This window comes from Chamaea fasciata, unplaced genomic scaffold (assembly GCF_029207755.1).
Source record: "Chamaea fasciata isolate MVZ Bird 193981 ecotype frontalis unplaced genomic scaffold, bChaFas1.0.hap1 SCAF_1, whole genome shotgun sequence".
NCBI lineage: Eukaryota > Metazoa > Chordata > Aves > Passeriformes > Sylviidae > Chamaea > Chamaea fasciata.
Window position 1 is genome coordinate 153,013,109 of NW_027094086.1, and position 27,146 is coordinate 153,040,254.

General features: G+C 58.9%; 1 protein-coding gene across 3 annotated transcripts in view; it reads left to right on the top strand.

Annotated features, from left to right (window-relative positions):
* AGAP3 (ArfGAP with GTPase domain, ankyrin repeat and PH domain 3) overlaps window positions 1-27,146 on the top strand; it is a 109,497-nt gene that overhangs the window by 36,870 nt on the left and 45,481 nt on the right. For 2 of the 3 annotated variants that reach the window (XM_066202902.1, XM_066202894.1), the window contains exons 2-9: window positions 4,568-4,626; window positions 8,180-8,267; window positions 8,444-8,529; window positions 8,693-8,834; window positions 10,119-10,253; window positions 13,108-13,235; window positions 21,034-21,189; window positions 25,025-25,117. In XM_066202902.1, the coding sequence (XP_066058999.1) occupies window positions 4,568-4,626; window positions 8,180-8,267; window positions 8,444-8,529; window positions 8,693-8,834; window positions 10,119-10,253; window positions 13,108-13,235; window positions 21,034-21,189; window positions 25,025-25,117 (887 nt within the window). Of the gene's footprint in view, window positions 1-4,567; window positions 4,627-8,179; window positions 8,268-8,443; window positions 8,530-8,692; window positions 8,835-10,118; window positions 10,254-13,107; window positions 13,236-21,033; window positions 21,190-23,611; window positions 24,658-25,024; window positions 25,118-27,146 lie in introns of those variants that run through there. The other variant, XM_066202910.1, reaches the window with a different exon arrangement.

Sequence of the window (27,146 nt, forward strand, 5' to 3'; positions counted from 1 at the left end):
AGATACCAAAGAGAAGATGCAGGAAGAGTGACCAGGTGTATTTTCATGTGGAATTGCAGGGGATGCAGCCAGTCCAGCAGTAAAGCTGTCCAGTAAATTGTGACTCCCTGATGCTACATGAACCCCAGTGCTCAGTGGTGGGGGTGTCTCCTGCCGGAGGCAATCCCTGCGGAATGAGCTGGCACCAGGGCCCAGGTGCTCTGCCCCCCTGCCTGCCTGGATTTTGGGGGCTGCCTCAGCCCTGGTCAGGCTGCCAGTGGCTCGCCATGTACTTCCACGTGGTTACAGCTTCACCCAGGAGATGATGAGGATCTCGTGCCCGTTCCAGGGGGAGCGGTGCCTCAGGGCTGGGCACCCCTGCACCCCTCGGCTCAGCGTGGGTGGGGAGGCTCTGGAGGCCCAGAGGGAAATGGGGACAGTCTGGCAGCCGCAGAGGGAATGGTGCTGTTTGAGGGGGGCCTAAATCACTCTGCCGCTGTGGATTTGGACCTCTCCTGCTGCTCTGGTGTGCAATAGCTGCAGCAGCACACAGGGTGTGTAATGTCACACTGATGGGACTTGCCGCATTCTGCGTTTTGACAGCCAAGGATGAACGCTTGTGTGGACAGAGCTGATGTCGGGGTCATGTCACTGGTTTTCAGCAGCCAGCTGCTTGGTTTGTGGTTGTTTTGGGTGGAGGAACTGCTCATGAGCCGCCAGGCAGAGGACACAAGCCTTCTCCGGGGTGTGGACATGCATGTCCTCTTTGCCTGCCAGGCACTGCCCTCTTCATCCTTAATCAATCTGTGCTGGAGGAAACTGCCTCCCACTCAGCTAAGGAGGCAGGAGAGGGGCTGGAGGCGCTGTGGAAGTGCTGCTGCAGCCCGGTGTTCAGTCACAGTGGGATGTCCCTACTCAATTGAGGCGTTGGTGTGTACAGGTCTGACCCAGGGTGTCAGGGGCACACAGGGGTCTTCTGCTCCTGTCATCCTGGCCTTGGCTCCAGAAGGGAGCTCAGAGGGACCATGCCTCTCCAAGATCTGCATCTCAGTAACTCCCGGGCGATTGTGAAGGAGGGGAGACTCCAGCTGTGTAAAGTGGTGCTCACACCCTGGCACGGTGCTGAGTGGAGACAGTGTGGGTGCAGGCAGTGTGCTGGGCTGTGCCGGGACCCCTGGGCTGTGCCGGGACCCCTGGGCTGTGCATTGGGACCCCTGGGCTGTGCCAGGACCCCTGGGCTGTGCCGGGACCCCTGGGCTGTGCCGGGACCCCTGGGCTGTGCATTGGGACCCCTGGGCTGTGCATTGGGACCCCTGGGCTGTGCTGGGACCCCTGGGCTGTGCATTGGGACCCCTGGGCTGTGCATTGGGACCCCTGGGCTGTGCTGGGACCCCTGGGCTGTGCCAGGACCCCTGGGCTGTGCATTGGGACCCCTGGGCTGTGCATTGGGACCCCTGGGCTGTGCCGGGACCCCTGGGCTGTGCATTGGGACCCCTGGGCTGTGCATTGGGACCCCTGGGCTGTGCCGGGACCCCTGGGCTGTGCATTGGGACCTCTGGGCTGTGCTGGGACCCCTGGGCTGTGCATTGGGACCCCTGGGCTGTGCATTGGGACCCCTGGGCTGTGCCGGGACCCCTGGGCTGTGCCGGGACCCCTGGGCTGTGCATTGGGACCCCTGGGCTGTGCATTGGGACCCCTGGGCTGTGCTGGGACCCCTGGGCTGTGCTGGACCCCTGGGCTGTGCATTGGGACCCCTGGGCTGTGCATTGGGACCCCTGGGCTGTGCTGGGACCCCTGGGCTGTGCCGGACCCCTGGGCTGTGCATTGGGACCCCTGGGCTGTGCCAGGACCCCTGGGCTGTGCATTGGGACCCCTGGGCTGTGCCGGACCCCTGGGCTGTGCATTGGGACCCCTGGGCTGTGCATTGGGACCCCTGGGCTGTGCCAGGACCCCTGGGCTGTGCCAGGACCTCTGGGCTGTGCATTGGGACCCCTGGGCTGTGCATTGGGACCCCTGGGCTGTGCCAGGACCCCTGGGCTGTGCCGGGACCCCTGGGCTGTGCACTGGGACCCCTGGGCTGTGCATTGGGACCCCTGGGCTGTGCCGGGACCCCTGGGCTGTGCACTGGGACCCCTGGGCTGTGCATTGGGACCCCTGGGCTGACACTCAGGCCTGGCAGATGCCAGAGCAGATGTGCAGGTGTGCCTGGTGCTCAGGTGAGGTGATAATGGTAGTGAGGAGCAGGGTGTGTTGTGTGGCTGAGTACAGTCCTCCCTCTTTGCCTGGTGTTGTCAGTGTTTATTTGTGCTAAGGTTTACTCAGGGGCCTTCTCAGCAAGTCAAAAATCAACGTGTTGCAAACTCTTGAACCTGGTTTAGAAACCAGACAAGGATCTGTTGGGACAGTTGGTGCAGGAGGCAGCTGGCAGTTGTTGGGGCAGCTTGTCCTGGTCATCCTAGAGCAGATCCAGAGAGAGCCCAGCCAGCCCTCTCCAGGGCTCTCCCTGCCTCTCCTCCCCCCCAAGGCCGGTCACCAGTGCCTTGTGCTCCACTTTGGACCTGCCAAAAACCTGCTGTGTGTAGTGAAACGGCACGAGTGTATGCTGCCTGCTCCCATCAGGAAATGCTGGGGACGGAGGAGGCCTGGATGGTGCTTTATCTGTCACATTACCTGCCAAAGAAGCTGAGCAGGGCAGAAGTCCCAAGTGGAGGTGACAGCTATTTTTAGACCCAGTGATGCAGTTGGAAATACAGGTGTGCTGTTGTCTTTTGGAAAGGGCTCAAAAATGTATCGTTTTCCTCCTGACTGATGAATTGTTTTAATAAAAACATTACCTCTGCCTAAAAAAGGAAAGGGCAGGTGAAAGACACCGCAGAGAAATGATTCCTCAGGATGGCTATAAATAACCTGGTGTTCCTGCAGCAGACTTGGGGGTTATTTGTCTGTAGCTCCTGGAAAAGGAGTGTTCCTCAGTCAGCCAGGGAAGGTAGACGACAGGTAGGAGCACCACGTTTGCACCTTTCTTGTGCATGGTGGATGAATGTCGTGGCCTCTGGGTGCTGGTGGCTGCACAAAACGAGGACGGGGCACAGTGCCGGGTCATGGTTTGTTGTCTCACGCTCTCTGAGCAGCTCAGCCATCCCTCTGGCAGTGGGAGCAGGAGTGGGCTCTTCCCCATGGCTTCGGGCTGCCCAGCGAGGTGAGATGAGGCTTTAGCCTGGAGGCGGAGGAAGAGCTGGTGCTGTTTTGTGTCCAACCTCCCCTAAGGAGTCCCGAGGGCTGGAACATGAGTTGGGGTGAGGGCAGGTGCTTGTGGCCCTGGCAGGGCTGTGGAGCCCAGTGCTGCTCCCAACACAAGGTAGATGCTCCGAGGGCTGGAGCCCCTCTGCTCTGGAGCCAGGCTGGGAGAGCTGGGAATGTTACCCTGGAGAGGAGAAGCTTCAGGGAGAGCTCAGAGCCCCTGCCAGGGCCTGAAGGGGCTTCAGGAGAGCTGGAGAGGGACTGGGGACAAGGGATGGAGGGCAGAGGGCAGGGTTAGATGGGATATTGGGAAGGAATTGCTCCCTGTTAGGGTGGGTTGGTGACTGCTGGAGCAGGCACTAGGAATTGTGGTTGTGGGGTTGGGGCTGCTGGGGAAGGTCTGGAGCCAGCCTGCCTGTACCCTCGGGTGACACTGGAGCAGTGGCAGTGGCCAGGTCACCGTGTGTGATTGCGACCTGGTTTTGGGTCTGGTGGATTTGCTGCTTCCCTTCTGAGCCCATCTGAGATTCCCGTTGCCGTGAGTCTGTGGCCACAGATTTGGTGGGTCTATTACGGCCTCCTGAAGATGCAGAGCTCCCACAGGTTTCTGATCTCCAAAAGTCCTTTCTGTTTGTATGATAAACGTGCAGGAGGTGCTGCTCCTACGGGTCCTGCCCTGGAGCTGGTGTTGGATGGAAGGTCCGACCTCACCAAGGCGAGCGAGGAGCTAACATTTGTCAGGAGGGGCTGCTTCTGGTACTCAAGGTGCCCTCCAGGCTCCTGGTCCTCCTCCAGGTGCTCTGTGGCAGGGTGGGGGGTGTTTCCTCAAGCCCTGCTGGATTGCCACGGCCTCTGTAGTCCTATTGCAGCATGCTGCCAGTTCCGTAGCGTGCGATAATGAATTGTGTGTGTGTTCAGTCAGGACCGTGGCTGATATCCCTGCACAGCCTGTGCCGTGCTGAGGGCAGGGCTCGGGGTGCTGCCGTGTGCCCTCAGCTCTGGGGTCTTGTGCAGCGGTGCTCTCCACAAGGGTGTCTGGTCCCTGGTGCTGCCTTTGTGCCTCGGGGCAGGGGATGCTGGAGGGGTTTCTGTGCTCCTGCAGGGCTGGAGGGAGGGTTCCAGCCCATGGTGCCCGGCCCCTTTGCTGCCCTACTGCTCCTGCCCTCGGCTCGGCTGCTCCTCCCCTTTTGGGGCTCTGGCTGCGTGTTGGTTCCTCATGCAGCTCTGTGTCTTTGGGGCAGAAGGGCAGGAAGAACCATACATCTGCCTGGAGGGAGCAGGGAGGGTGTAGCAGGATCCTTGCTGGCGTCTTGAGGGTAACCTGATGATTTCTTCCCTCTGTCTGCAGATTCATTTGTGAACAGCCAGGAATGGACCCTGAGTCGCTCGGTGCCTGAGCTGAAGGTGGTGAGTACCTGTGGCTTGTGCCTGGGATACCCCTGGTTCCCCAAATCCTCAAGAAAACCCTGCATTTTCGTGTGGCCAGGTGGGAACATCGAGGCTTCAGCCTCAGAAGGGAGAGGGGAGCTGGGGCTGCTGCTGTGCCAGGGAAGGACTGGGATTTCTCGGCAGCTCCCAGTCTGACGGGTGAGCCAGAGGCTGTTCATGCAGGAGAGCATTGGGATGTGAAGATGAAAAGGCACCATTTGAGCCACTCAGCCTCCCTGCTGGCCCTGGCAGAGCTGTGATGCCGGTCTGGGTGCTGCTGCAGCAGAGGGAGGGTGCAGATCCCAGGTGGTGGTTTAGGTTCAGGCCCCAGAGCAGCCATCCTGGCATGGCAGGTGTCACTGCTCCTTCAGAGCCTCAGTGATCTCAGCCCTGCACTGGCACTCCTCCTGCCGTTCCCAGCTGTCCCTGCCCTGCAGGGGTGCTGGAGGATGCCACTCAGCTCTGTTCTGCCAGTCTGAGGGCATGGGGCTCCCCAGGTGTGTCTGCGCAGGGCTTCCCCAGCTCCCTGTGGGGTGAGGTCCCTGTGGTCGGGGCTGCCCCTGACCCTCCTGCCCCTGGCACAGCCCCTCCCCGTGGGACAGGGTCAGTGTTTGGGCTCTGGGGTGGCCAGGAGGTGGTGTCAGGCTGGGCAGGACGCTGCAGGTGCTTCAGTGATCGATTCCTCCTTCTGCTCTTCCCGTGCTCTCTGTGCCAGCCCTCAGCTCTCCTCACAGGCTCTTGGCATGTGCCCTTCAGTTCTTTGTCCCTTCAGCTTCTGCAAGATTAACTTTCTTCAGTAATAGTCCAAGAAACAAAAGAACAAAACTCTTCTTGCAAAACATTCCAGCACTGTCCTGCCACTGTAAGCGTCTCTTACCTGCAGTTAAGTGAGAACCAAACCAAACTTTGAATATTCATTTCTTAGTTTACCTGTGAAACGCATTTGTGCAAACATTCTCACAGCTGTTTGGGTGTTGTGGCCTGATGTTGAGGCTCTGCAAGGCTGCCAGCTAAACCATCCTAAAGCTTTTAGTTCTTCTTTAAGTAGCACAGCCCTTTCCCCAGGTTTTGCATGACCTCTGGGGATCTGTGTTGCTCTGGAATTCGATCCGGCCAAAGCAGCTCTTCCAAAAGCCTGGAGGACTTTTGGAGTGCTAGTTTAGAGTGACAGAATTGTTTGGGTTGGAAAAGCCTTTGGGGGTCACTGAGTCCAGCTGCTTCCCCAGCACTGCCAAGGCCATCTCTGACCGTGTCCCCAGATGCCACATCCACACGGCTTTTGAATTCCTGCAGGGATGGGGACTCCATCCTGCCCTGGGCAGCTGTACCGGGGCTGGACAGCCCTTTTGGGGAAGGAATTTTCCCAGTACCCACTCTGAACCTCCCCTGGCCCAGCCTGAGGCCGTTCCATTTCCTCCTGTCCCTGTTCCTGGAGCAGAGCCTGACCCCCCGGCTGTCCCCTCCTGGCAGGGATTTGTGCAGAGCCACCAGGTCCCCCCTGAGCCTCCTTTTCTCCAGGCTCAGCCCCTTTCCCAGCTCCCTCAGCTGATCCTGGTGCTTCAGACCCATCCCCAGCTCTGTTCCCTGCCCTGGACATGTTCCAGCCCCTCAATGTCTTCCTTGTCATGAGGAGCCCAGAGCTGATCCCAGCAAGAAAAGCTGCCAAGCTTCACTTCCTTCCCATTTTCAAGCAACTCTGTGTCGTCTGTCTCTCCTGCAGGAGCGGAGGATCTCGCTGCTCTCCCTGCTTGTGTTCCAAAGCATTCTGGGTACTTTCTCCAAGGTCTTTGAATAATTTGATGTATTTAAGACACATTCAGCAGTTTCCCCTCCCTCAGTTTACCCCCAAAAGCCCCCTCCCAGTGCTGCAGGCCAGGAGGAAGCTGTGACTGAGCAGTTCTCGCAGAGGGGCCCCGACGGTGCCTCCTGGCAGGACTTGTCCCCTGGACCTGGCACTGTGTGGGTGGCCCAGGTGTGCCTGTGGGAGCGCACTGGTCAGGGCTCCCTGGTCCTGCCACGTGCAGGCTCCGTGGCACAAGGGGAGCTGGCAAACGTGTGGTGTCCTGTGCTCTGGGAGCGGGGTCTGTGCCGCAGGGCTGGTGCCTCTCCCGCAGGGAGCATGAGCATGGCCCAGGGCAGGACTCCCGGCAGGACCCAGAGCAGCGGGAGCATCGGAGTGCCCGGCTGAGAGCTGGAGAACCTGCCTGGTGGTGACTCACCTGCCGAGCTCATCCCTGCGCCTGGAAAAGTTTGGCTGTAAACTTCCCTGGCGGCAGAGGCAACTTTAGTGTTCGTAGACACTCCTCGCTGCACGTCTTCCGACGCTGGTGTGGCCATGTGAGTGCAGCTGTACAGAATCACAGAACCATTAAGGCTGGAAAAGCCCTCTAAGATCATCAAGTCTGACTATCAACCAGCACCACCACCGTGTTCACCACTAAACTATAGCCTCAAGTGCCACATCCACATTTTTTGAACGCTTCCAGGGATAGTGACTTGGTTCACCTTCAGCTGCAGCTGATTCCTTCCCTTTTTGTGGAAAAGGGATACCTGATACCCAACCTAAAGATCCCCTGATACAATTTGAGGATGTAACCTCTTCTCCTGTTGTTAGTTACTTGGGAGCAGAGCCCTATTCCCACCTGGCTGCACCCTCCTTTCAGGGAGTTGTGGAATATGAGAAGGTTCCCTCTGAGCCGCCTTTTCTCCAGGCTGAGCCCCCTCTGCTCCCTCAGCCAGTTCTCACCAGACTGGATGAAGTTGAGATCCAGATCCTTCAGTCCTGGTCCCACAGTTAAGCAGCATTAAACGGTCAGGAAGACACTGACAACGAGCAGAGCTGGGCGCTCTGACTGACTCATCCCAGGACACCCACCTGCACTTCACAGCCAATCTGAGGGTGCTGCAGTCAGATGTGCTTCCCCCCAATTAAATTCGGTGCTCAGTAGCTTTGTCCCTTGGTTTGGTTGAGCACTGGTGCTGGGTGTTTCCGTGTGGGTGGCACCACTGGCTCTGCTGGGAGATGCCCGTCGCGCTGCCCTTGTGCTGGTGCCTCAGGCATGAGCACGTGCTGGGCCTGTACCCAGCGTGGAGCTGGTCTCTGCTCCCCGTCTACTGGCAGCTGCTGCCCAGAGCTGCAGCACCCCAAAACTGGGATGTGTGGGCTGGGAGAAGAGGTTTTTCTCCTTCTGAATTGACTTGGGATGGCAAGTGTTCCCTGAGGAGCAGAAAGGCTCCGGGAAGAGCTGATGTGGCTCTGACAGGGCTGTGCCCGTTCAGGTGAGCATGAGAGTACTCCCTGCCCTCTGTCCAGGTGGCTGCGCCCCAGCCTCGGCTGCTCTCTGCCTGACTGAGGCCAGGCAGTCCCCTGGCCTCCCACCAAATGCTGGGCTGGGTCACACCATCCCTGTGTCCTCTCAGGGACACCTCTGCCTCTCATCAGCGTGTGCCCCAGCCCCGGTGGTGTCACCTCATGGGGGTGGCCTCATGTGGAGGGACATGGGCACACAGGTGACACGTGCGTGTGTTCCAGGGCATTGTGGGGAACCTGTCCAGTGGCAAGTCGGCCCTGGTGCACCGCTACCTGACCGGCACCTACGTGCAGGAGGAGTCTCCAGAGGGTAAGGTCTGGTTCCCAGGGTGCCTGGGCATGGGCTGGGTTCTCACTCCTCTCCCTGGTGCTGAAGGTGATCCCAGCCCCTCCACCACTGTCACGGGGCTCTGCAGCTCCCCTGGCCCTCGTCTGGGGTGTCCCCTGCTTGCCCCCCCCACTGACCGGCAGCTTTGCTCCCCCAAGGTGGCCGGTTTAAGAAGGAGATTGTGGTGGATGGGCAGAGCTACTTGCTGCTGATTCGAGACGAAGGAGGCCCCCCTGAACTCCAGGTAGGAGCCCCGTCCTCCCTGTGGGCCCTTCCCACCCGTCCTGCTGAGGGGCTGGGCGGAGGTGTGTGTTGGCTGAGCCTGGCGTGTGGCTGCCCTGGCTGGCTGCTCTGGGCCTGGGTCTGCAGCTGCTTGTCCAGGCTGTAATCCTGCCCTGTCTGTTCAGTTTGCTGCCTGGGTCGATGCGGTGGTGTTTGTCTTCAGCCTGGAGGATGAGATCAGCTTCCAGACCGTCTACAACTACTACCTGCGGCTCTGCAGCTACCGGAACACAGCGGAGGTGCCCATGGTGCTGGTGGGCACGCAGGGTGAGCACGGTGCCGGGGCTTCCCCCACACCCCCGGCCGCGGGTGGGAGCGCGGGGTGCCAGCCCTGTGAGCGCAGCGGGGGATCCTGTCTGGGAGCCTTACCTACCTGGGGCTGGGGGACAATGCTGAAGCCTCAGCCCAGGGCCCTGAGGAGGGAGTTCCTGCTCACACCATCTCAGCTTCCCCACAGAGAGCTGCCTCGTGCCATGAAGCCACTTTCTTCTTGGAAATGGCGTGATGCCCTGGTGCTGCCTCCCCCTGCTCTGCCAGCACAGGCAGGAGGGAGCCTGGGGTGAAGAGTTTTCTGTGTGACAGTAGAGAGCGGGGGCAGGACATGGATGTGGGGAAAAACCATCCTGGCAGGACAGTTCCTGAGCACTGTGTGACCTGTTCCTGGCCAGGAAGAAGCTCTGAGGCCTGGAAGAGAGGCAGGAGCAGTGGGAGGGAGTCACAGCAGAAAGCAGAAAAAAGTTGTTAAACTTCGGCTATTTAGAGATTGTGGAATGAATTTTAGGACTGAGTGATCTTGGCTCAGGAATGGGGTGGCAGCATGCACTGGAGGCACAGGAGTGGGACAGGTGACGGGTTCAGGGTCTGTTCTTGACCCAGACATAAAGCCAGGTGAGTTCCTGGTGTTGGTATGGGCACACAACCATCTGGAGAGCTCGAGGAGGGCTTCCTCACAGTGCAGGTCCCAGTTCTCCTACCCCACCTGAGCGGGTTTGTTTGCAGCCCCCAGTTGTCCCTGACTTGTCTTCAGGGAGTTGGATTCCTCTTTGGAAGGAAGTTTTTCCAAAACAGGCAAGCACTTGGTGGCTATCTGGGATACAAACTGAGCCTGGATTTTGGAGCTGTCCAGGAATTCCTGTGGAGACATCCCAGCAGAGCTGACTTTCTTGTTAAACCAGGAGGATTTCTCGCTCGGATTCTTTAACGTGTAAAGCTCGACCATGAGCCCTAAAATGGTGGAGACTGACAAACCTATTTGATTTGTCAGCCAAGGGCTGCCTGGCCTTGGTCCCCACGCCTTCCAGAGGTGTTCTGCCTCTGTCTGCTGGAATGCTGATGGCTGGGAGGTTTGGGAAATGGGATCAGGTTCATTTGCAGAGACTCAACCATTTTTCTACTAACGTGGGACTTTGTGACCGCAGGCATTTACGGGGCAGTGCCGTGGAGGTGGCTCCTCTGTGTGAAGAGAGGGAGGGAGGCCAGAAGCGTCACGGGACCTGTGCATAGGTGGGACAGGGTCCTTGCCTTTCAGCCTCCTGTCCCTTTGGTTTGCAGATGCAATCAGTGCCACCAACCCGCGCGTCATCGATGACTCCCGGGCACGGAAGCTCTCCAATGACCTGAAGCGCTGCACTTACTATGAGACCTGTGCTACCTACGGCCTGAACGTGGAGAGGGTCTTCCAGGACGGTAACTGCAGCCCTGTCGGGGTGCTGGGCAGGATGGGGCAGCACTGTGGTCTCACAGGGGAGTTTGTGCTGCCCTTGGAGTAGGAAAGCAGCACCCAAACAGCTGGACGGGGCAGCTGTTCCTCGTGGGAACAGTGTGAGAGAGCGTTCCTGCTTAGGCTTGGAGAGGAGTCTGCAGCACAGTGACGCTGAGGGGCACAGGGAACCTGCACCATCTCCTGGGAGCTGGCAGTCTGCTTAAATCACCTGTGACCTTACCCTAAAGGGAACTGTGTGTTCCCTCCAGTGACAGGACAAGGGGCCTGAAGCTGATGGGATGAGGTGTTTCTGGAGTGGGTAAGCGACTCTTCCTAGTGAGCGCTGGTGGGTCATGGTGCAGCTGGTTTGGCATCTGGTGGATCCTGGTGCAGCTGGTTTGGGATCTTGTGGAGTCCTGGCAGTCAGAGTCTGTGAGGACCTTGCCTCACATGGCAATCCAGTTTCCATCAGTCCTTGTCTTTATATAACTTCTTCCAGACCAGTTGCCACCCTGGATCCCAGCAGACCTACCCCGGGCAGGCTGGGAGGGGTGTCTGCTTCCCACAGCAGGAGCAGGAAGAGCTGCTTTCAGTGCCGAGGTTGCCTGCTTGCCTGTGCAATGTGGACGGTGTGCTGCCCCTCTTTCTAGAGATCCCTTCCCTGCCACTGTCCTGGGACAAACCAGTGGCCAATGACCGTTTTGGGGAACTAGTCAATGCTGGCACAGGAGCCTGAGGGAGTGACCACCCTGCCCCTTGGTGGTCGCAGACGGCTCTCCCCACACATGCTCCTGGTGCTGCAGGGTGGGGGGATGCTCCAAGACAGAAAAACTGGGATCTCCATCTTCACCAACTGCACAGGCATTCTCGATGAACTGGGTGGCCGTGGCTGTTGTGCCACCACAGCTCGGGCAGGAGCAGCAGCGACCGTGTTGGGGTTGCAGGTCTTGGTGTCTGGTCTGTAGCCTGCAGCTGTGTGTGGCTGAGCTGTGCTGTGTCCTGGTTCAGCCTGTCGCAGCGTGTACCTGATGGTGTCGGTTTTGTGGCCGAGGCTGTGTCTGGGCAGTCAGGCTGCGAGAAGGACACGTGGCAGGAGATCAGGGGTCGCCTCCTCCTTGCTGTTTTCTCATGTCCTGAGGAATTCCCCCTGGGGGTGCTGCTGGCTTTGTGGGAATTGCGCTCCTCCATCGTTCCCAAGTCCACAGATGTCACAGTGACCTCTGCAGTGAGAGGATGGGTTCTTGGAATTGCCAGGAGCTGGCCCTGGCGCAAGCGGGGACAGTGCCCTGGGCCGGGCTGTGTCCTGCAGTGTCCAGTCAGCCTCAGGACTCCCTGAGGACTGCCCTGAGGGGTGGTTGGCGTGGTCCCCTCATAGCAGAGCCCCACTGAGGTGGGGGCTGGAATGGGATGTGCCTTCTGCCCTCTTGGCTCCAAAGAGGTCTGGTTAAAGAACTTTGTTCTCAGAATTGCCCTCACAGTTCTTGTTGGCAGAAATCTGGGGTTCAGATTCAGCAGATGTCAGGACTGTTTGCAAGGAGCCATCAGTGTGGGGGGCCTCAGTTCCTGGGCTTCATTTTAAGGGCGTTTCTGTACCAAGAAAAGGTCAGGGAGACCCTAGCCATGGTCACCTTGGTGATATTCCTGCGGAGGAGGAGGACTGACCCAGCCCCTGTCCTGCAGGGCGCAGGAGGGACAGCAGCTGTGCTGCCCTGTGCTGTGGGTGACTTCCTGAGCTTCACCTCTGCTGCAGATCCCAGGTGCACGCTCCTGCCTTTGCTCTGCCCTGAGAGCTGGAGGAGGGCAGGAGAGGACAGCCAGTGGCTCCATGGCCCAGGATCTGTGGTCAGGGGCTGGTGGCATTGCTGCTCTCCCTCGTTCCCCTCGAACACGGGGCTGCAGGCCCAGGCTCCAGCATGGACTCCCAGGGAGGCTCTGGATCCCCTGCCCAGGGCACAGCTCCCATCCCATTGCTGGCTGAGCATGCTGTGAGCTCCAGCCCCTCAGGGGCCAGGAAATGCCCAGAAAAACCCCTCAGCCACTGCTGTTGTGAGCAGAGAGCCTGGCAGAGGCTCTGCCCATCAGTTATCCCATAGCACTACTGCTAATGAGGCCAGTGAGACCACACTGGAGGGATAACATCTCCCCAGTCCTGAAAAGAGGCACCTTGAGGTGACCTTCCCCTTTCTGTGTGCTGGGCCCAGGCTCTTCCACTTCCTGAACATCAGTCAGACTTCAGTGGGATAATTTCTGCCATCCCTTACACCAGTCTTTGTTCTGGTTTCTCTGATTGCCGCACACAGGTCTTCTGTACAGGCAGTGAGGTGTGCCCTGCCTGCAGAGCCGGAGCAGCCCCACTGCCCAGTGTCACTGTGAGCACCGGCACCCGAGCATCACAAAGCAAGCCTGGCACTCCAAGTCTGGACAGAGGGAGAGCAGGCAAAGGTCCCTAGTGACCCACCAAGGATTCTGCACAGAACCCCTCAGGGTGTCACCTTACACTGGCACAAGGCCCAGAGTGATGGAGGCGGCATTTGCCCAGGCAGTTTCAGTCCAGTGCCCGGCTCCTGGAGTTGCCATGAGGGTGACTGGGAAGTGATGGTCTGCCCAGGGATTCTCCTGCAGCAGGCCCGGGCTCGTAGCGTCTCCATGGTGTCCGTGGGAAGTTGCTGTTCTGTGTGATGCCCGAGAGGGCCGGTGGCCTCTGGGGACTCAGCCTGAGCAGCGCAGGCAGCCCGTCAGTCAGGGGAGGGCCTGGGTCTCCCTGAAGCCCTCCAGAAATCTGTGGGTGGAGGAAGCTGCTTTCTGAACTCTGACCCTGCCCCTTTCTCCCTTTTCCAGTGGCTCAGAAGGTGGTGGCTCTCCGGAAGAAGCACCAGCTGTCCATCGGCCCCTGCAAGTCCCTGCCCAACTCACCCAGCCACTCATCTGTTTCCGCAGCCTCCATTCCTTCTGTCCACATCAACCAGGTGGGGAATGGGAACGGGAAAGCCAAGGACCTCTCGTGCTCTCCACACCCTCAGCTCAGTACCCGAGAGTTCAGCCTTAGACTTGCACAGCTGCTCCGGGCTGGCTCTTTGGAAGAGCAGGAGTGGCGTCACCCTGGTGCTTCCTCCACAGCCCAGAGAGGCTGTGGCTGCCCCATCCCTGGAAGTGTCTGAGGCCAGGTTGGAGCAGTGGGGCTTGGAGCGACCGGCTCTAGAGGAAGGCACCCCATGGCGGGGGGTGGAACGAGGTGTACCTGAAGGTCCCTTCCAACCCAAAGCACTCTGTGATTTTATGATTGTGTGACGGTCTGATGCTTGCCCTGAGGTCAGGTTTCATGTCTAAAGCTTTGGGTCTGGCTCGTGGTCCCCAGACTGTGTCGTGCTTTGGCAGACGCACAGCAGAGCCATGAGTGGTGTGTGGGGAGCTCTTGGGCAGCGCAGGGGTGTGTGGGAGGTGGTGCTCTGGCTGCCCCAGCTGGGTGGGCACAGCTGCTCAACTCCTGCTTCCCCCGGACTCGGAAAGCTGATGGTCTGCATGCACATGCATCTGCGGGCTTCTCAGGGGCTTCTGAGGGGATGTACCTGTGGAAACGTGGGTTCAGTGGTGATCTGAAGGAGCAGAACAGGGAAGGAGGTTCCCTCCCCTCTGCCAGAGGAAGGCTCTGTGCTGTTGGCAAGGATTGCCAAGGTGTTGGTGCGGGGAGGATGGTGATGCTGTAGGTGTTTGTTCTGTGATCCTGGAGCAGAGCTGAGGCAGGACAGGCTCCATGGTGAAGAGCTGGGGAAGGAGATCCTTTGGGCAGCCACCTCACTGCATTCAAGCTCTGCTACATTCCCAGTGCCCACAGAAATGCTGGCCGGGCAACTGGTAAGGAAGAAAGGAGAGATCCTGGGCTCCGTTGCTCCCCAGGGCACTCAAGGCAGCAGATTCCATCTCTGGAGCAACTGGCATACCGAGTCACAGGATGTGTGACAGGGACTGCAGGAAGTCTGCCTGCAGCCGAGGGACAGCAGGTGTAGCTGATGGGTTTTCCATAAGGGGATTGCCTTTGAAACTCTGGGTGTGTCAGAACCTCCAAGCCCTGGGAGGACTCCTGGGCCCCACCACAGACCTGAGCCATATCTGCAGCTACCAGCTGCCTGGTTGTAGAGGCTTCTAAGGCTGGATTGCAAGTAGGTGAATGCAGGTTTTTGCGGAGACCTGTGCTAGCTTCCTGGTGCTCCAGGTCACCTGGGCACCAGCCAGTTCAGGTGAAGAAGTCTGTGTGCAGGTGGATGGGCTGCTGGGGAAGGCTGTGAAGGCAGGTTCTGTCAGAGTGTGCTTCTGTCCAGGAAGCTGGGGACAAGTTCAAGGGGAGACATCCAAGGTGGAGAGCAAAGTCCCAGGGAAATACAGATTTGGGTGTATCTGGCAATTTGAGGGTTTTATTAGCAAATTGTGTAGAGTATGAGCCTGGCTGGGAAGGAGAGGCCACCTGTGCTGAAAGGGAAGCAAAAGGCTGATGGCCGAGGTCAGCATTTCTCAGGGGAACTGGACACTTGTTCAGTGTTTTCTTCCATGTCCAAAGTGTGAGAAGAGTCCCGGTAAATACATGTCATGGGCACTGGCTGTGCCAGGCAGGCAGTGTGTTTACTGTGAAGCTGGAAAGTGTTCCCTGTGTGAGGGATGGGGCTGCCAGACCCCCTGGGTTCTCCAGTCTGAATCCAGTCACTCGTGTGACTGTGCATGGAACCTGAAGGAGTAACAAAAACGTGTGGGAGAGAAGAGACCCCGACACAGGAGGAAAGTAAGCACTTGACTGATTTAGCTGAGGAGTGAGTGCAGAGATAGGCCAAACCTGTCCTAAAATACGCAGGTGTGACACGAAAGAGCTCCTTAAGGAAAGGCAGCACTGAGCAAAAGGGGTGGATTTAGGACTGGCTGTGGGGAAGCAAATTTTGGAAGAATTTTCTAAGTGCATGTCACGAGCTTTGTGAGGCGTTTGCTCAGAGCCGTCCCTGCTTTCCTCTCCTTTCCTTCCCACAGAGCACCTCTCAGCACGGCTTGCAGACGACATCTGTGTAGAGGTGAATTCTGGCTGCCTGCTCGGGGACAGACCTTTGCTCTCTGTACCTTGCTGTGCTCCTGGCTTGGCTGGAGGGACGTAGGGAGCTGTGGTGGGAAGCAGAGCTGTGAAGGGAAGTAACGCAGCATGCAGCTCACAGGGATTGCGGCTTGCTGGCCTGTGCCCCCTCCCCGGACCTGCTCTGTGCCTGTCCTGTGCCGTGCCCCTCCTGCCCTCAGCAAACCTGGGCCCCACGGGGGTGATCAAAGTCCATTTGTGTTCCTGGGGTCTTGTGTGGTCCCACCACAAACCCTCTCGGTGCCAATGACCCGTGCAGCGATCTTTGCCCTGCTGTTTGCACATCTCTCCCCCATCGCTAAAGACACTTCCAAAGGTAGCGAAGCAATGGTGAGTGGTCCCAAAGTGCCATGGAGTATTCACCTGTTCTTACATCGACTCGGAAGTGAGGTTCTGGAGCTGCTCCCCACTGTCCTCAGGGAAAATCCAAGTGGCAAGTGGCTTTGGGAAACGAATTCACCCATAATAGATGGTTGTGACAGGGAACTGCGCAGAGCAGCCCCTGCACTCAGGTGTGTAGTCGGGCTGCCCACGTGGGAGGGCACAATGCCAGGTGGGCGTTGGGGAGCAGTGCCCTGGTGTCCCCTGCTCCTGGCCCAGGGACACATGGGGCTGGACGGGCTCGCCCTGCCAGGAAGGACCAGTGGGAGAGTGGCAAGGTGTTTGTGGAGCAGAGCTGAACTCTGTCCTACCCGAGGGCCTGGGGCTCTCACCGGGGTTTCTCATTTGCTTTTGCAAGTCAAAGAACAGTACCTGGCACAGGGAAAACAGGAAAAAGGCTCTCAAGGGAGGGCTTAGGAGCACTGGACTTAACATGGAGATGAAGTGGAGAGAAGCCAGACAAAAAACACAATTAGGAGCTTTCATTTGCCTTGCGCCACAGATGTCAGTGTGCACAGGTGAGACATGCACTTCAGACAGAACGATCCCCTTCCCTTCCAGTACTGCCTGGGGGGCAGGAGGAGTCCCTGGAACAGTGGGACTGGCATATGGAGATCAGGAGGAGGCCCTGGAGCAACAGGACTGGCATTTAGGGGCAGGAGGAGCCCCTGGAACTGGGATTGGCAGTACTGCTCTGGGCCTGGTCTGGCCCATACTGCAGGGACAGCATTGTCCTCTGGAGCTGCCAGCTGAGAAGGCACTTCTCCTGGAATGGGAGCAAGGGGCCCCCACAAAGGGCTTCTGTTGGTAGGTAGGAGCTGAGACCCAGCCCTGCCTCTTCTCTTGTTCTGGGCACAACTCTTCTGGAAGTGGCTTGACACTGCCAGCTGAGCCAAACAAACTCTTTTGGAAATGGGCACTGCTTGTCTGGTCTGTCGGTTGGACCAGTCCAGCATGGTTACTGGGAGAGGAGGGAGTCCACAGGACCCTGGTGATTTTGCCAGGGTTACCCATCTGTCTGGTGGGTTCCCTTCTCCTGGGCCAGTGGTGCTGTGGATGTGCTCTGCTCTTGCACAGTGGATGATCATCTTGGGAAAGGCCCTGTTTTCATTTTTGCCTTTGGGATTTTGGGGTTTTTTCTCTTACTCTGTAGCAGTGCCTGGAGCCTCTGGGACATTGCTCCATCCATGGGAAGGGAAAGGGAGCTGTAGGAGCAGGTCAGCCCTGGTCAGGGTTTTCCACCAGCTCTCATGAGTCACTAGATGTGCTTGGCAGGTCCCTGACTCTAGGTACTGTGTTCAGCATCAATCTGGTGTGGCAGGAGCCAGGGCCAACCCTGGAGTCCTGTGCTCCCTTGGGGACACAGATCTGTCCCTTTGGCCTTCCCAGCAGCTCGGGGGATGTGGGTCTGCACACGCTGGAGCAGGCACCTTGTATTCCCCAGAACCCAGCAGCCCCAGGGAAAGCTCTTGCCTGCTGCCTTGGGCTCTCCTCTATGGATCTTGCCCACGCCTGTTGCTGAGTGAGCAGGTTGGATGGGTTTGGGAATCCCACTCCTCACTTGGCCGTGACTCCCACCTTGCTCCCTCCTGACAGCTCCTGGCCCTTGCCTACAGGGAGAGGATGGGAATTTCTCGGGCCAGTGGGTGCTTGCAGCACCTGCAGAGTTGTTCTACCTGATTTCCTCACTTTTGCTGTCCTATTCTCAGTCTTTCTTCAGGGCCTCTGGGATGCCTTTGGGAGTTCCCCGGGCTGTGGGTGAGTCACTGTTGTGTTTGCTGTGGGATGGCAGTTTGTCTTTCTGCCAGGAAACTGGTTCCCAGCAGCTGGCAGGAGGTAACACAGGTACCCCATGCGGGTACCTGGTGGGCTGGTGGAGGGAACTGGGTGCCCTCCGGGGCCCTGGGAGCTGCTGCCATCCCCACTGTGCTCTGGACTGCCCCGTACCATGGCTCTTCTCCTGTGGCCTCCGTCTGCCTTCCTGCATGGGCATTTGGGAGCACTGGGAGGGCCTTCATCCAGGCCTCAGTGAGAGATCAGATGAAAGAGGTGGAATATCAAAGTTTGCAAGTGAAATGAAGCCCCAAGGGCAGCTCACCTGAGCTGGTAACAGTGTTCACTGGCCTGCTGCGGCACGTTCCATCAGAATTCAGGAGCTGTAGCAGCAGGCCTCGGCATCTCCTTGTGGAAGCCCGTGTCCTGTTGCCTGCTCGGCTCATGGTGCCTGTTTTCCACCGTCCAAATGCTCCTCTGGCTCCTCCCTTCTTCCTGCAGACACCGGGTTGGTGTTTGCTGTTTGTGCTCTTCCACTCGCATTCCTTCCCTTCCCAAACTACTTGTTCTGTCTCAGGCCTTGTTAGGCCAGGAATTACTGCCCCTGAACTCCAGAACTGTGTTCTGCCCTTCCCAGGCACCCCGTGGCACTGTTGATGCTCTTCTGCCGGTTACACTCTAACGGGAAGGATTTGTCCCACGGGTGTTTTACCAGGTTTCCAGTTCCCACTGTGTTTTCAAATTCCAGTGGTGACCACAGGCGGTTGTTCAGGTCCACCAGCAAAGAACCTGCAAATAGCAGACGCATGGTACTGGCCCAGACCTGTCATCTTGTCAGGGTTCTCCCACATCCCTGAGATTTTTCCTGTGTCCCTGGATCCCACAGAAGTTCTGGAGCTCTCTGCTCGAGCGAAGCACTGGTGGCTCAGGATTGCCTGATCCACTCTGTCTTTGGAGGACTTTCTCTTCTGCCCCCAAACTCCTGGCAGCTTGCCCTCATAGCCTGGTGCGAGCCATCCTCCAGCCCCAGAGCCCTTCCTGAGGTTTGGTCTGTGGGACATGGGAGGCTCAAAGGCCTCCATCCTTCATCACTCAAGGACAGTAACCTTGGCTCTAAAACCAGGCAGACTTACAGGCTAAGGAAAGTTGTTCTGGCCAGACAGAAATGATCCACAGATCTGCAGGGAGTAAGTCAAATATAAACCAGGGTGTAGCAAAATTTCTCCCTTGATGTTTTAGTGTCCATCACCTGCATCCACAGGGTTTGTTGCGGTTGCTCTGGCGGGAGCTCAGACTCAGCAGCCTCCTCAGAACTGGCTCTTCCCCACAGTCACGGCATCATGAACGTGCTGCCAGGGTCACTGAGACATGCCAAGCATGGCCAGGAGCTGGTCTTGGAAGGGACAGCCATGCCCAGCTCACTGTTCCCTGTGGCAGGTTGTCTGTGATGCTGCATGCTCCTTCTCTTCCTAACACTTGGAATATTTCACTTTCTTTGACCTAGTTCACATGCGATGAATCAGTTAAACACAGGCTGCGCATGTGTGGCCCTGGCTCTCTGCAGCTCTTCCTTCATCACAGCTCCTGTGGAACTCCTGTGTGGGTGTCGGACCCGGCGTTGACAGGAGCTCTATCTGTTGAGGGTTCAGAAGTCACTGGCAGGTGACATGTTGCTTTGCCCCTTTGTGTCCCTGGTGGTCTCCCCTTTCCTGGGACTCAGCAGCAGAACGTTCCTCCCCCTGCAGAGGAGCTCCCAACCGACATTCCCTTCTCTGGAAGCAGTTCCCAGCCTCCTGTACTTGTGGAAAAGCCCAACCAGATCAGGTTCCCTCTTGTTCTGTGTTTCAGGGCTCCAGAAACGTTCCTGTTTCCAGACAGGCTGGGATCGTCCAAGCCACCCACCTGCTCACAACATACAATTATTTTCCTTGTTCTGTTTTCTTGAGGAGGAAGCTGAAATGCTGCTTGGGTGGCTTTTTCCTCTCTCAAGTTCTCATTGTGTGTCTTCTCCCATATCTCTTGTCAAAGACAAGGGGATCCATGGCTTGGGTGAAGGTTGCACGTCTCTCTGAGATCGGGCTGTGGGTCATGGTCCCTGCTCTACCTATGCAGCCCTTTTCACACTTCTCTGTAAAGCTTTTCTCAGAATAAGGCTCTGATCCCACTGGGGATGGGGGTCTCTCGTGGAGCCCCTTCAGAAGATAATTGCATAGGCTCCATTCCTGCGCAGAGTGCCGGCGGGATAGGGGAAGTCACTGGGCCATCGATGCCACCACTCTGTGAGCGTGGAGCTGGGAGGAGGCAGGCTGCCCCTCCTGGGGTGCTGGAGCTCACCTGCCCTTCTAGGGGCAGCTCCTTCTCGTGCTTCTGAGCTCGGGCTGCCGTGTGCTGTGTCACAGTGACATGTCCTGGGCTGCAGACCTGAAATGCTTCCATGCTGGTGTTGATCTGGGATGTCCCTAAGCTCCTGTCCAGTGGCTGCCCGCACTGCGGGCATGGGCAGGGTGGGAGTGAACAGCCTTGTCTGGAAGAGGTGTGTTGTTGACGTGGGTATGTGGCTGCACAGTTGGATCTTCTTGTTGCCATGAAGCCAGTGAGGGGTTAGTGAAGCCCCTTGTGTTCCCAGACACGGGCCACCACAGCCATGGCTTCGGTGGTCTGCAGGCACCAGAGGTGTGTGCCCGCCTCAGGGTCTGCTCAGAGAGACCTCCAGACCAGCAGCAGAGGTGGGTTTCACACAGAGCTTGGGGTGTAGCGCTCCACGCTTCAGGACCCAGGAAAGATGAGGGCTGGAGTCCTGGGGACATGCATCCCCTTTGGCATCACAGCTGTCCTCATGAGACAGGGAATGGATGAGTGGGACTTGGAGCTGGGCAGGCTTTGGGCTGCCTCACAGCCTCATGTCTAATGGGCTCAGTGGAGGGGAAGGGAATGACTGCCTAAGGAGAGTGACCCCGGTCCTGTGTTCTGGGAGCAGGCGGAGGTGCCCTAGCTGTGCCCCGCTGCTGGGTACAGCTATGTGGGACCCCGCTGCCTCAGGCCTTGTTCCACAGCTGTGCTTGGAAGGTCTTCAGCTGGGTTTCTCTGGCCGTTTGTTGCCCTTCTCTTTGATTCCAGAACTTGAACATTTTACTGGTGAAAAAACCAGAGCAGAAAGAGAGGAAAGGCTTCCTGAGCCCCTCTGTTGAGCAGGAGCAGTGCCTGGCATTGGATGTCTCTCTAGGTTGCCTGGAGAGGTTGTGAGCTCCCCATCCCTGGAAGTGTTCGAGGCCAGGTTGAATAGGGCTTGGAGCAATCTGGTCTTGTGGAGGTTGTCCCTGCGCATGGCAGGGGGTTGGAACTAAACGGTCTTTAAGATCCCTTCCAACCGAAATGATTCCATGACTTTCTGGGTGTCACCCAGTCCCAGTCCTGCACGGCACTCCCTGCCCTGGCACGAGGCCATGTGGGGCAGGTGGTGTAGCCTGTCTCTGACCTCTCTGACCATCCGTCTCCTCCTGCAGGCCACCAACGGTGGAGGGGCCTTCAGTGACTACTCCTCCTCGGTGCCCTCCACCCCGAGCATCAGCCAGCGGGAGCTGCGGATCGAGACCATCGCTGCCTCCAACACGCCCACCCCCATCCGCAAGCAGTCCAAGCGGCGCTCCAACATCTTCACGGTAAGCGGCACGGGGAGCCCCGAGCTCTGGGCTGGGTTTTCAGCAGAGGAGAGGGAAGGCAGTGGGTCACTGCAGCCTGACCCCAGACGTTCCCCTGCACGGCCGCCTGTGCTGTGCTGGCAGGAGGGTCGGGGGTGCGTGTGTGTGGGAGGGACCTTCTGCGTGTGCAGGGACCGCAGTGCTTCAGGCTGCTTCAGGCAGAGTGTGCGTGCATGGGGAGCATCTGGGAGCAGGACGTTCCTCACACACACAGGAGTGTGCAAGGGTGCACTCGTGTGGGTGCACAGTGTGTGTGTGAGCTCCTGCTCGTTACAGGGAGTGCAGCTGTGCATGCACAGCACCAATGACTCTGCTCATCTTTTCCTTGGGGCAGCATACCCCGAGCGTGGCACGGAGCCCCTGGTCGCTGGGCCTCCTGTTTGGTGCAAGTGATGCTGTGCCCAGTGGTGCTGTGCAGAGCTCAGCACCTGGCACGGGGCCCCACTCGCTCCCGTTCCTGAATCCTGCGTGACTTGAGCAGCGCACGTGGGAGCTGCTGTGGGTGTGGAGGGAGGGAAGACAGGGGAGGCAGCGAAGCTGTGGGCCCCGGGTGGAGCAGGGTACATTTGCAGCCCTCAGCTGTGCTGGTTGCCTTGCAGCCTGCCTCTCTGCACGCTGTCTACACAGTGTGCGCACTCCTGCCCTCACACTCACTCTTGCTCTGAGCACAGCCATGAGTGTCCCCTTGCTGTGAGCACACACGTGTCCCAGTCCCATGTCTAGTGTAGGTGTAGCCTCTGTTCCCTGTGTACGTGTGTAGGCTCCAGCCTTGCTCCTCTCCCCATCTCAATGTGCTTTCCAGCCACCATTGCTCAGCACACTGTGTCTGCTGTTTGTGGAACTGGGCACCACAAAGCCCTTGTATCTGTTTGCACCATGTCACCCTTGTGACCAGCCGCTACTGCCCTGAGCCCAGACCACACGAATTCAGTGTCCTATGCCCCATTCCTCTCACTGCACCATTGGCATCCCAGACTCCCCGCTCCCTGTGCTGGGAACGTGCCCATCTCCCTTGGCTTCTGACGTTCTGGAAGCTTCTGCACTGACCTCCTGAATACTCTGTACATTCCCCCCAGGTTGCATCTTGTGCACCCCCGGCTCTGTGTGCACGCCCCAGGCCCGCACTCGCCCCGTCCGTGTGCCGTGAGCGGGTGGGCTGTGCTCCCATCCCCTCCTGCCAGCACACACCGCCCCTCGCAGCAGGTCCCCGCTCCCGACGCATGGTTGTTCCCTCACTGCCTTCCCCTCCGTGTGCTCACGCCCTCTGGAATGCCCTGTGGCCGTCCCGTGGCCGTGCTCCCGCTGCACGCAGCGCTGGCGGCTGCTCGCCCCTGCCCCGCTGCTCTGGCTGGTGCTTGCTGCCGTGCCGCGGGCGCCGCGCCGCCGCCCATCCTGCTCGCTGCGCGCCGACGCGTCTGGACTCGCCGCCGGCTCACGTTCACGCTCTCCGGAGCCCCATGCTCGCTCACCGGGGTGGGCACACGCTTGGGGGAGGAGGAGGGCGGCTTGCTGCGGGGCTCACGCTTGTTCGCTGTGGAGTCATCGTGCGTGTAGGGCTCTCACGTGCTCACTCATCCTGGGCTCACGCTTGCTCTCGCCGCGGGCTCACCTGCGCTCGGCGGCACGCGCTCGCTCGCCGCGGGGCTGGGGCTCACCTCACCTGCTTGCTCGTGTGCTGGTGCACATCCATGGCTCACGTTGACGTCTTCACCCATCTGGTCGTGGCAGCAGCAGCAGCTCCTGACACCTCCCGCAGTGGGACAGGACCAGGAAGGGCGGGAAGGGAAGGAAAGGGCAGGCTGTTTTCTGCCACTAGCTTTTCCCAGGCAGGCAGCACAGGTGTAGCCAGCGGCCTTCGTCCTTGTGGGGTCCCCAGGTGGGCACAGGCCTTTCCAAGGTGCAGTGCTTGGCCCAGCTCTGGGAGCCACTGCAGCCCCAGTCCCAAACTATGCCTGACTCCTTTGCTCCTTTTCTCCTCTCCTCCTTCTCCTTTCCTCCCCCTCCTTCCTGTTCTCCTCCTTCTCTTCCTCCTTCTCCTCCTCCTCTGCTTTTCTGCTCTTCTCCTCCCCCTCTCTTCTTCTTCTACTCTCCTCCTCTCCCCTGCTCTGGCTCCTCTCCTGCTCCCCTGCCACTCCCCACTGGATTGCATTCCCCCCCCGGGGGTCTGTGTGCCCCAGAGCTCCAGGTGGAGACAAACTCTGCGCTCACCTGCGCCTCGGGGCGCCCACCCACTCCCGACCCCCAGCCCCAGCCCCGACTGCTGCTGCCGCCGGCGCCCACTCCGTGGCCTGTCCGTGCTGTCCACTGGCACCCATCACTGACAGACTCGTGTCCGTGTTCTGAGTATAACTTGCCAAACTCTTTATTCTTTCGATATTTGCAGATATGTGCCACTGTTTCCAACTTTTCATCAACAAAAAGGCCTTTCCAACTCCTTCCAAATTAGAAGATCCAGGTGGTTACACACGGCACCTCTGTACAAATTCTCTCACTTTTCATTGCCTCTCCAGGGCCGGATAAGGGATGGGCACTGGGATTGATCTAAGATTAGAGGCTCGCCCGCCCTCCAGCCAGCATGGGTCCCCCCCTCGGAGACACGCAGGAGCCTTTTAAATCCCCCCAATGTAAAGTCTAGGAAGCGCTGAGACGGCCTGCGCCTGCACTTTAAGCTGGGACATTTCTGGGCCTGCTGGATGCTGTCTAGGCACTGCCCTTTCTCGGGGATGCCAGGCGGACGACCCTCCTGGGACGGGAAGACCTGCAGACACACCGGGACCGGGCGACAGCCGCGCATGGAGCTGGATGGGCCAAAAGACGCTTTGCTGCTGCCTGCGGGAGCCGCTGCAGCGCCTGCCGCTAGCGCTCCGCTCCTTCCCTCCTGCACCTCTGCAGCCTGCATGGACTCCTGCTCCTTCTCCTCTTCTCCTCGCAGCCGAGCAGCCATCTGTGTCTCTTTAGTTTTCTTCTCTTTTGATCTCTTTGTTTGGTTCTGGGCCCAAAATCTGGTGAATCGGTGTCCCAGGCGCGCGGGGCTCGTATCCCTTTCTGATCCAAAGCACACGGGGGCCCTCCTGGACTGAGGGGGTGTGTAGGACGCTCCAGAGAGACGCTGCCGCTGCCTCCTGCCATTGTTGTGATTCTGAATGTATTGGTTGTGCTCCATGCCATGTATGACTTGGTATTTCCCTCTGTCCTAAGCACTTTGAATGAGTTCTGCTCAACAGACTGTAAATTTCATATTGTATTTATCAGAGTTTGCTCTCCCCGCGGCCCTCGGGCGCTGGTGGGTCCCGCTCTCGCCGCTCTAGACGTGTGGTAGATATTTATTGTCCATGCTCTTTTGTAAGGGGCTGGTATCTCTGCCCGGTGACCTGTGCTACTTTGTATGGTGCAAGTGTGTTACCAGAATAAATCTGTTGGATTAGTAGAGGTGTGAGTTCCTTCACTGCCTGAGCCTCTCCTGCTTCCATCCATGCTCCACCTGCATCCCATGCCATTTCTGTCTGTCGCCATGGTCCTGTGTGCCCCACGGGAGGGGGGCCCACATAGCCCCGCTCTGCCAGGAGGAGGACAGCTCTGCTTGCAGTCGGGGGAGAGGAGAGCTTGCTGGGGGGCTGGGCTGGAGTGTCCCCAGTGTCCCTAGAGGGGCCGGGTGAGGGCCCGGCTGCGCTGTGCGCCGGGAGAGCTGGCCTGGGGGAGAGCAGAGTGTCAGGTCTGGAGCCTGCTGGGGACAGGGGACCGTGCGTTCTGGTCTCCCGTGCCCAGCTCTAACGCGCCTGTGTCTCTTCTCTTCCAGTCTCGGAAGGGCGCGGACCCGGAGCGCGACAAGAAGGTGCCGGAGTGTAAAGCGGACAGTATTGGCAGCGGGCGGGCCATTCCCATGAAGCAGGTTCGATGCTCCCCCTTCGCCCCGCTGCGAGAGCAGGGTCCAGGGACTGCGGGCTGGGGGCTGGTTGGTGCCCCTCGGCCCCGGGGGGCCGCACACCCGCCGGGTCCAGCAGCCAGCGTGGTGCTGGGGCTGCTGGCGTGGGCCCTGTGCCGTGGGCGGGTGGGGGCTGCAGCGGGGGCTGCGGCCGGGCGCTGGGGGGCTGCGGCGGCAGAGCGGTTCCAGCAGATGGCATCCATGCCCCACACCCGCCGCAGCCCCCGCCGCAGCCTCTCTCTGCTCCTTCCCTGCTCCTCTCCTCTTCCTTTCGACTCCTATTCCTTCGCCTGGCAGGACTGGAAGGGGATTCCCCTCTTCGTGGGCCACTACAAAAACTATGAGCACAGTGCCCACCCTGTGAGCCGCTGGGAATGTAAGAGAGGCACTGCTTCTTCCAGCAGCAGTGCATTCTGCTTCTGCCTCTTGGCTTCCAGGATAGCTTGAAGTGCCTGGATCCCACCCGGAGTGTTGCCTGCCCGTGTCCGTCACTGGCAAGCAGTGACGGGTGATGTGCAAGTGAGCCAAGTGGTGTGCATTGGCTGGATGGTGTTTCCATCAGGATTTCCTTGCATTACGGGAAAGACTGATCTGGCAGTGCCTGGTTGTGCTCCTGCCTTGCACATTGTGCCCCCGTTGTGGATCCATTTACTCCCTGCTGGCCCCTCTGTGACCCATGTGCCCCCCAGTGCTGCCAGGGCTGAGTTGTACAGGGCCAGTTGTGTCTCTGCATTGCAGGAGCGCTGGGACGTGGGGCAGGAGAGCAGAGTCTACATCCCCACCAGGGTCTGGCTGCCTGGTACGATTCCATGGGCAAGGACTCAGTGAGGCCAGGCTAGCTGAGGAGCGAAGTGGTGGGTCAGAAGAGAGAGACCCTGCTCACTGCTGGAGCTGCCAAAGCTCCTGCCCTTCCCCGCCCATGGAGTAATCCTGGGGCAGGTTTGTGCAGGGCTGTTGATGCCCCAGGCAGGGGGCTGTGCTGAAAGGAGGGTGGTGTTGGGAAGGCAGCATCGGGAGGGTTGGCCCTGGGGCCAGGGGGAGCAGTGACAGGAGAAGCAACGCCAGGATCAGGACTGTGGGATCTCACACATGGGGGGCTCTGCTCCTGAGGTGCCCAAGTTTGGCACAGCCCCAGCAGGAAGAGGCAGCTCAGCTGCATGCTGGGCCATGCCCTGCTCTCTGCAGCACAGGGCCTGTTGGTGTGTGTGGGGTCGTTGTTTGTGGTGGGTCACTGTGGTGGGTCACTGTTGGTGTGCAGGGGTCACTGTTTGTGGTGGGTCACTGTTGGTGTGCAGGGATCACTGTGGTGGGTCACTGTTGGTGTGCAGGGGTCATTGTTTGTGGTGGGTCACTGTTGGTGTGCAGGGGTCATTGTTTGTGGTGGGTCACTGTTGGTGTGCAGTGGGTCACTGTGGTGGGTCACTGTTGGTGTGCAGTGGGTCACTGTGGTGGGTCACTGTTGGTGTGCAGGGGTCTCTGTTTGTGGTGGGTCACTGTTGATGTGCAGTGGGTCACTGTTTGTGGTGGGTCACTGTTGGTGTGCAGTGGGTCACTGTTTGTGGTGGGTCACTGTTGGTGTGCAGGGGTCATTGTTTGTGGTGGGTCACTGTTGGTGTGCAGTGGGTCACTGTGGTGGGTCACTGTTGGTGTGCAGGGGTCACTGTTTGTGGTGGGTCACTGTTGGTGTGCAGTGGGTCACTGTGGTGGGTCACTGTTGGTGTGCAGGGGTCTCTGTTTGTGGTGGGTCACTGTTGATGTGCAGGGGTCCTTGGCATGAGGTGGGTTGTTGATTGCAGTGGGTCAGTCATTGGTTTGCAGTGGCAGTGCCCATATGCTCTGGTTTGGGGTCAGCCCCACCCAGGCAGAGGGGAAGCGGTGGGTGGCTATTCTCTGGTGAGGTAGGAGAGGCTGAGAGTGGAGCAGCTGGAGCCCTCAGTGAGACCTGACTTGTTTCCCCAGATCTTGCTGCTGCCTGCCAGAGGGCTGGTCCTGAGAG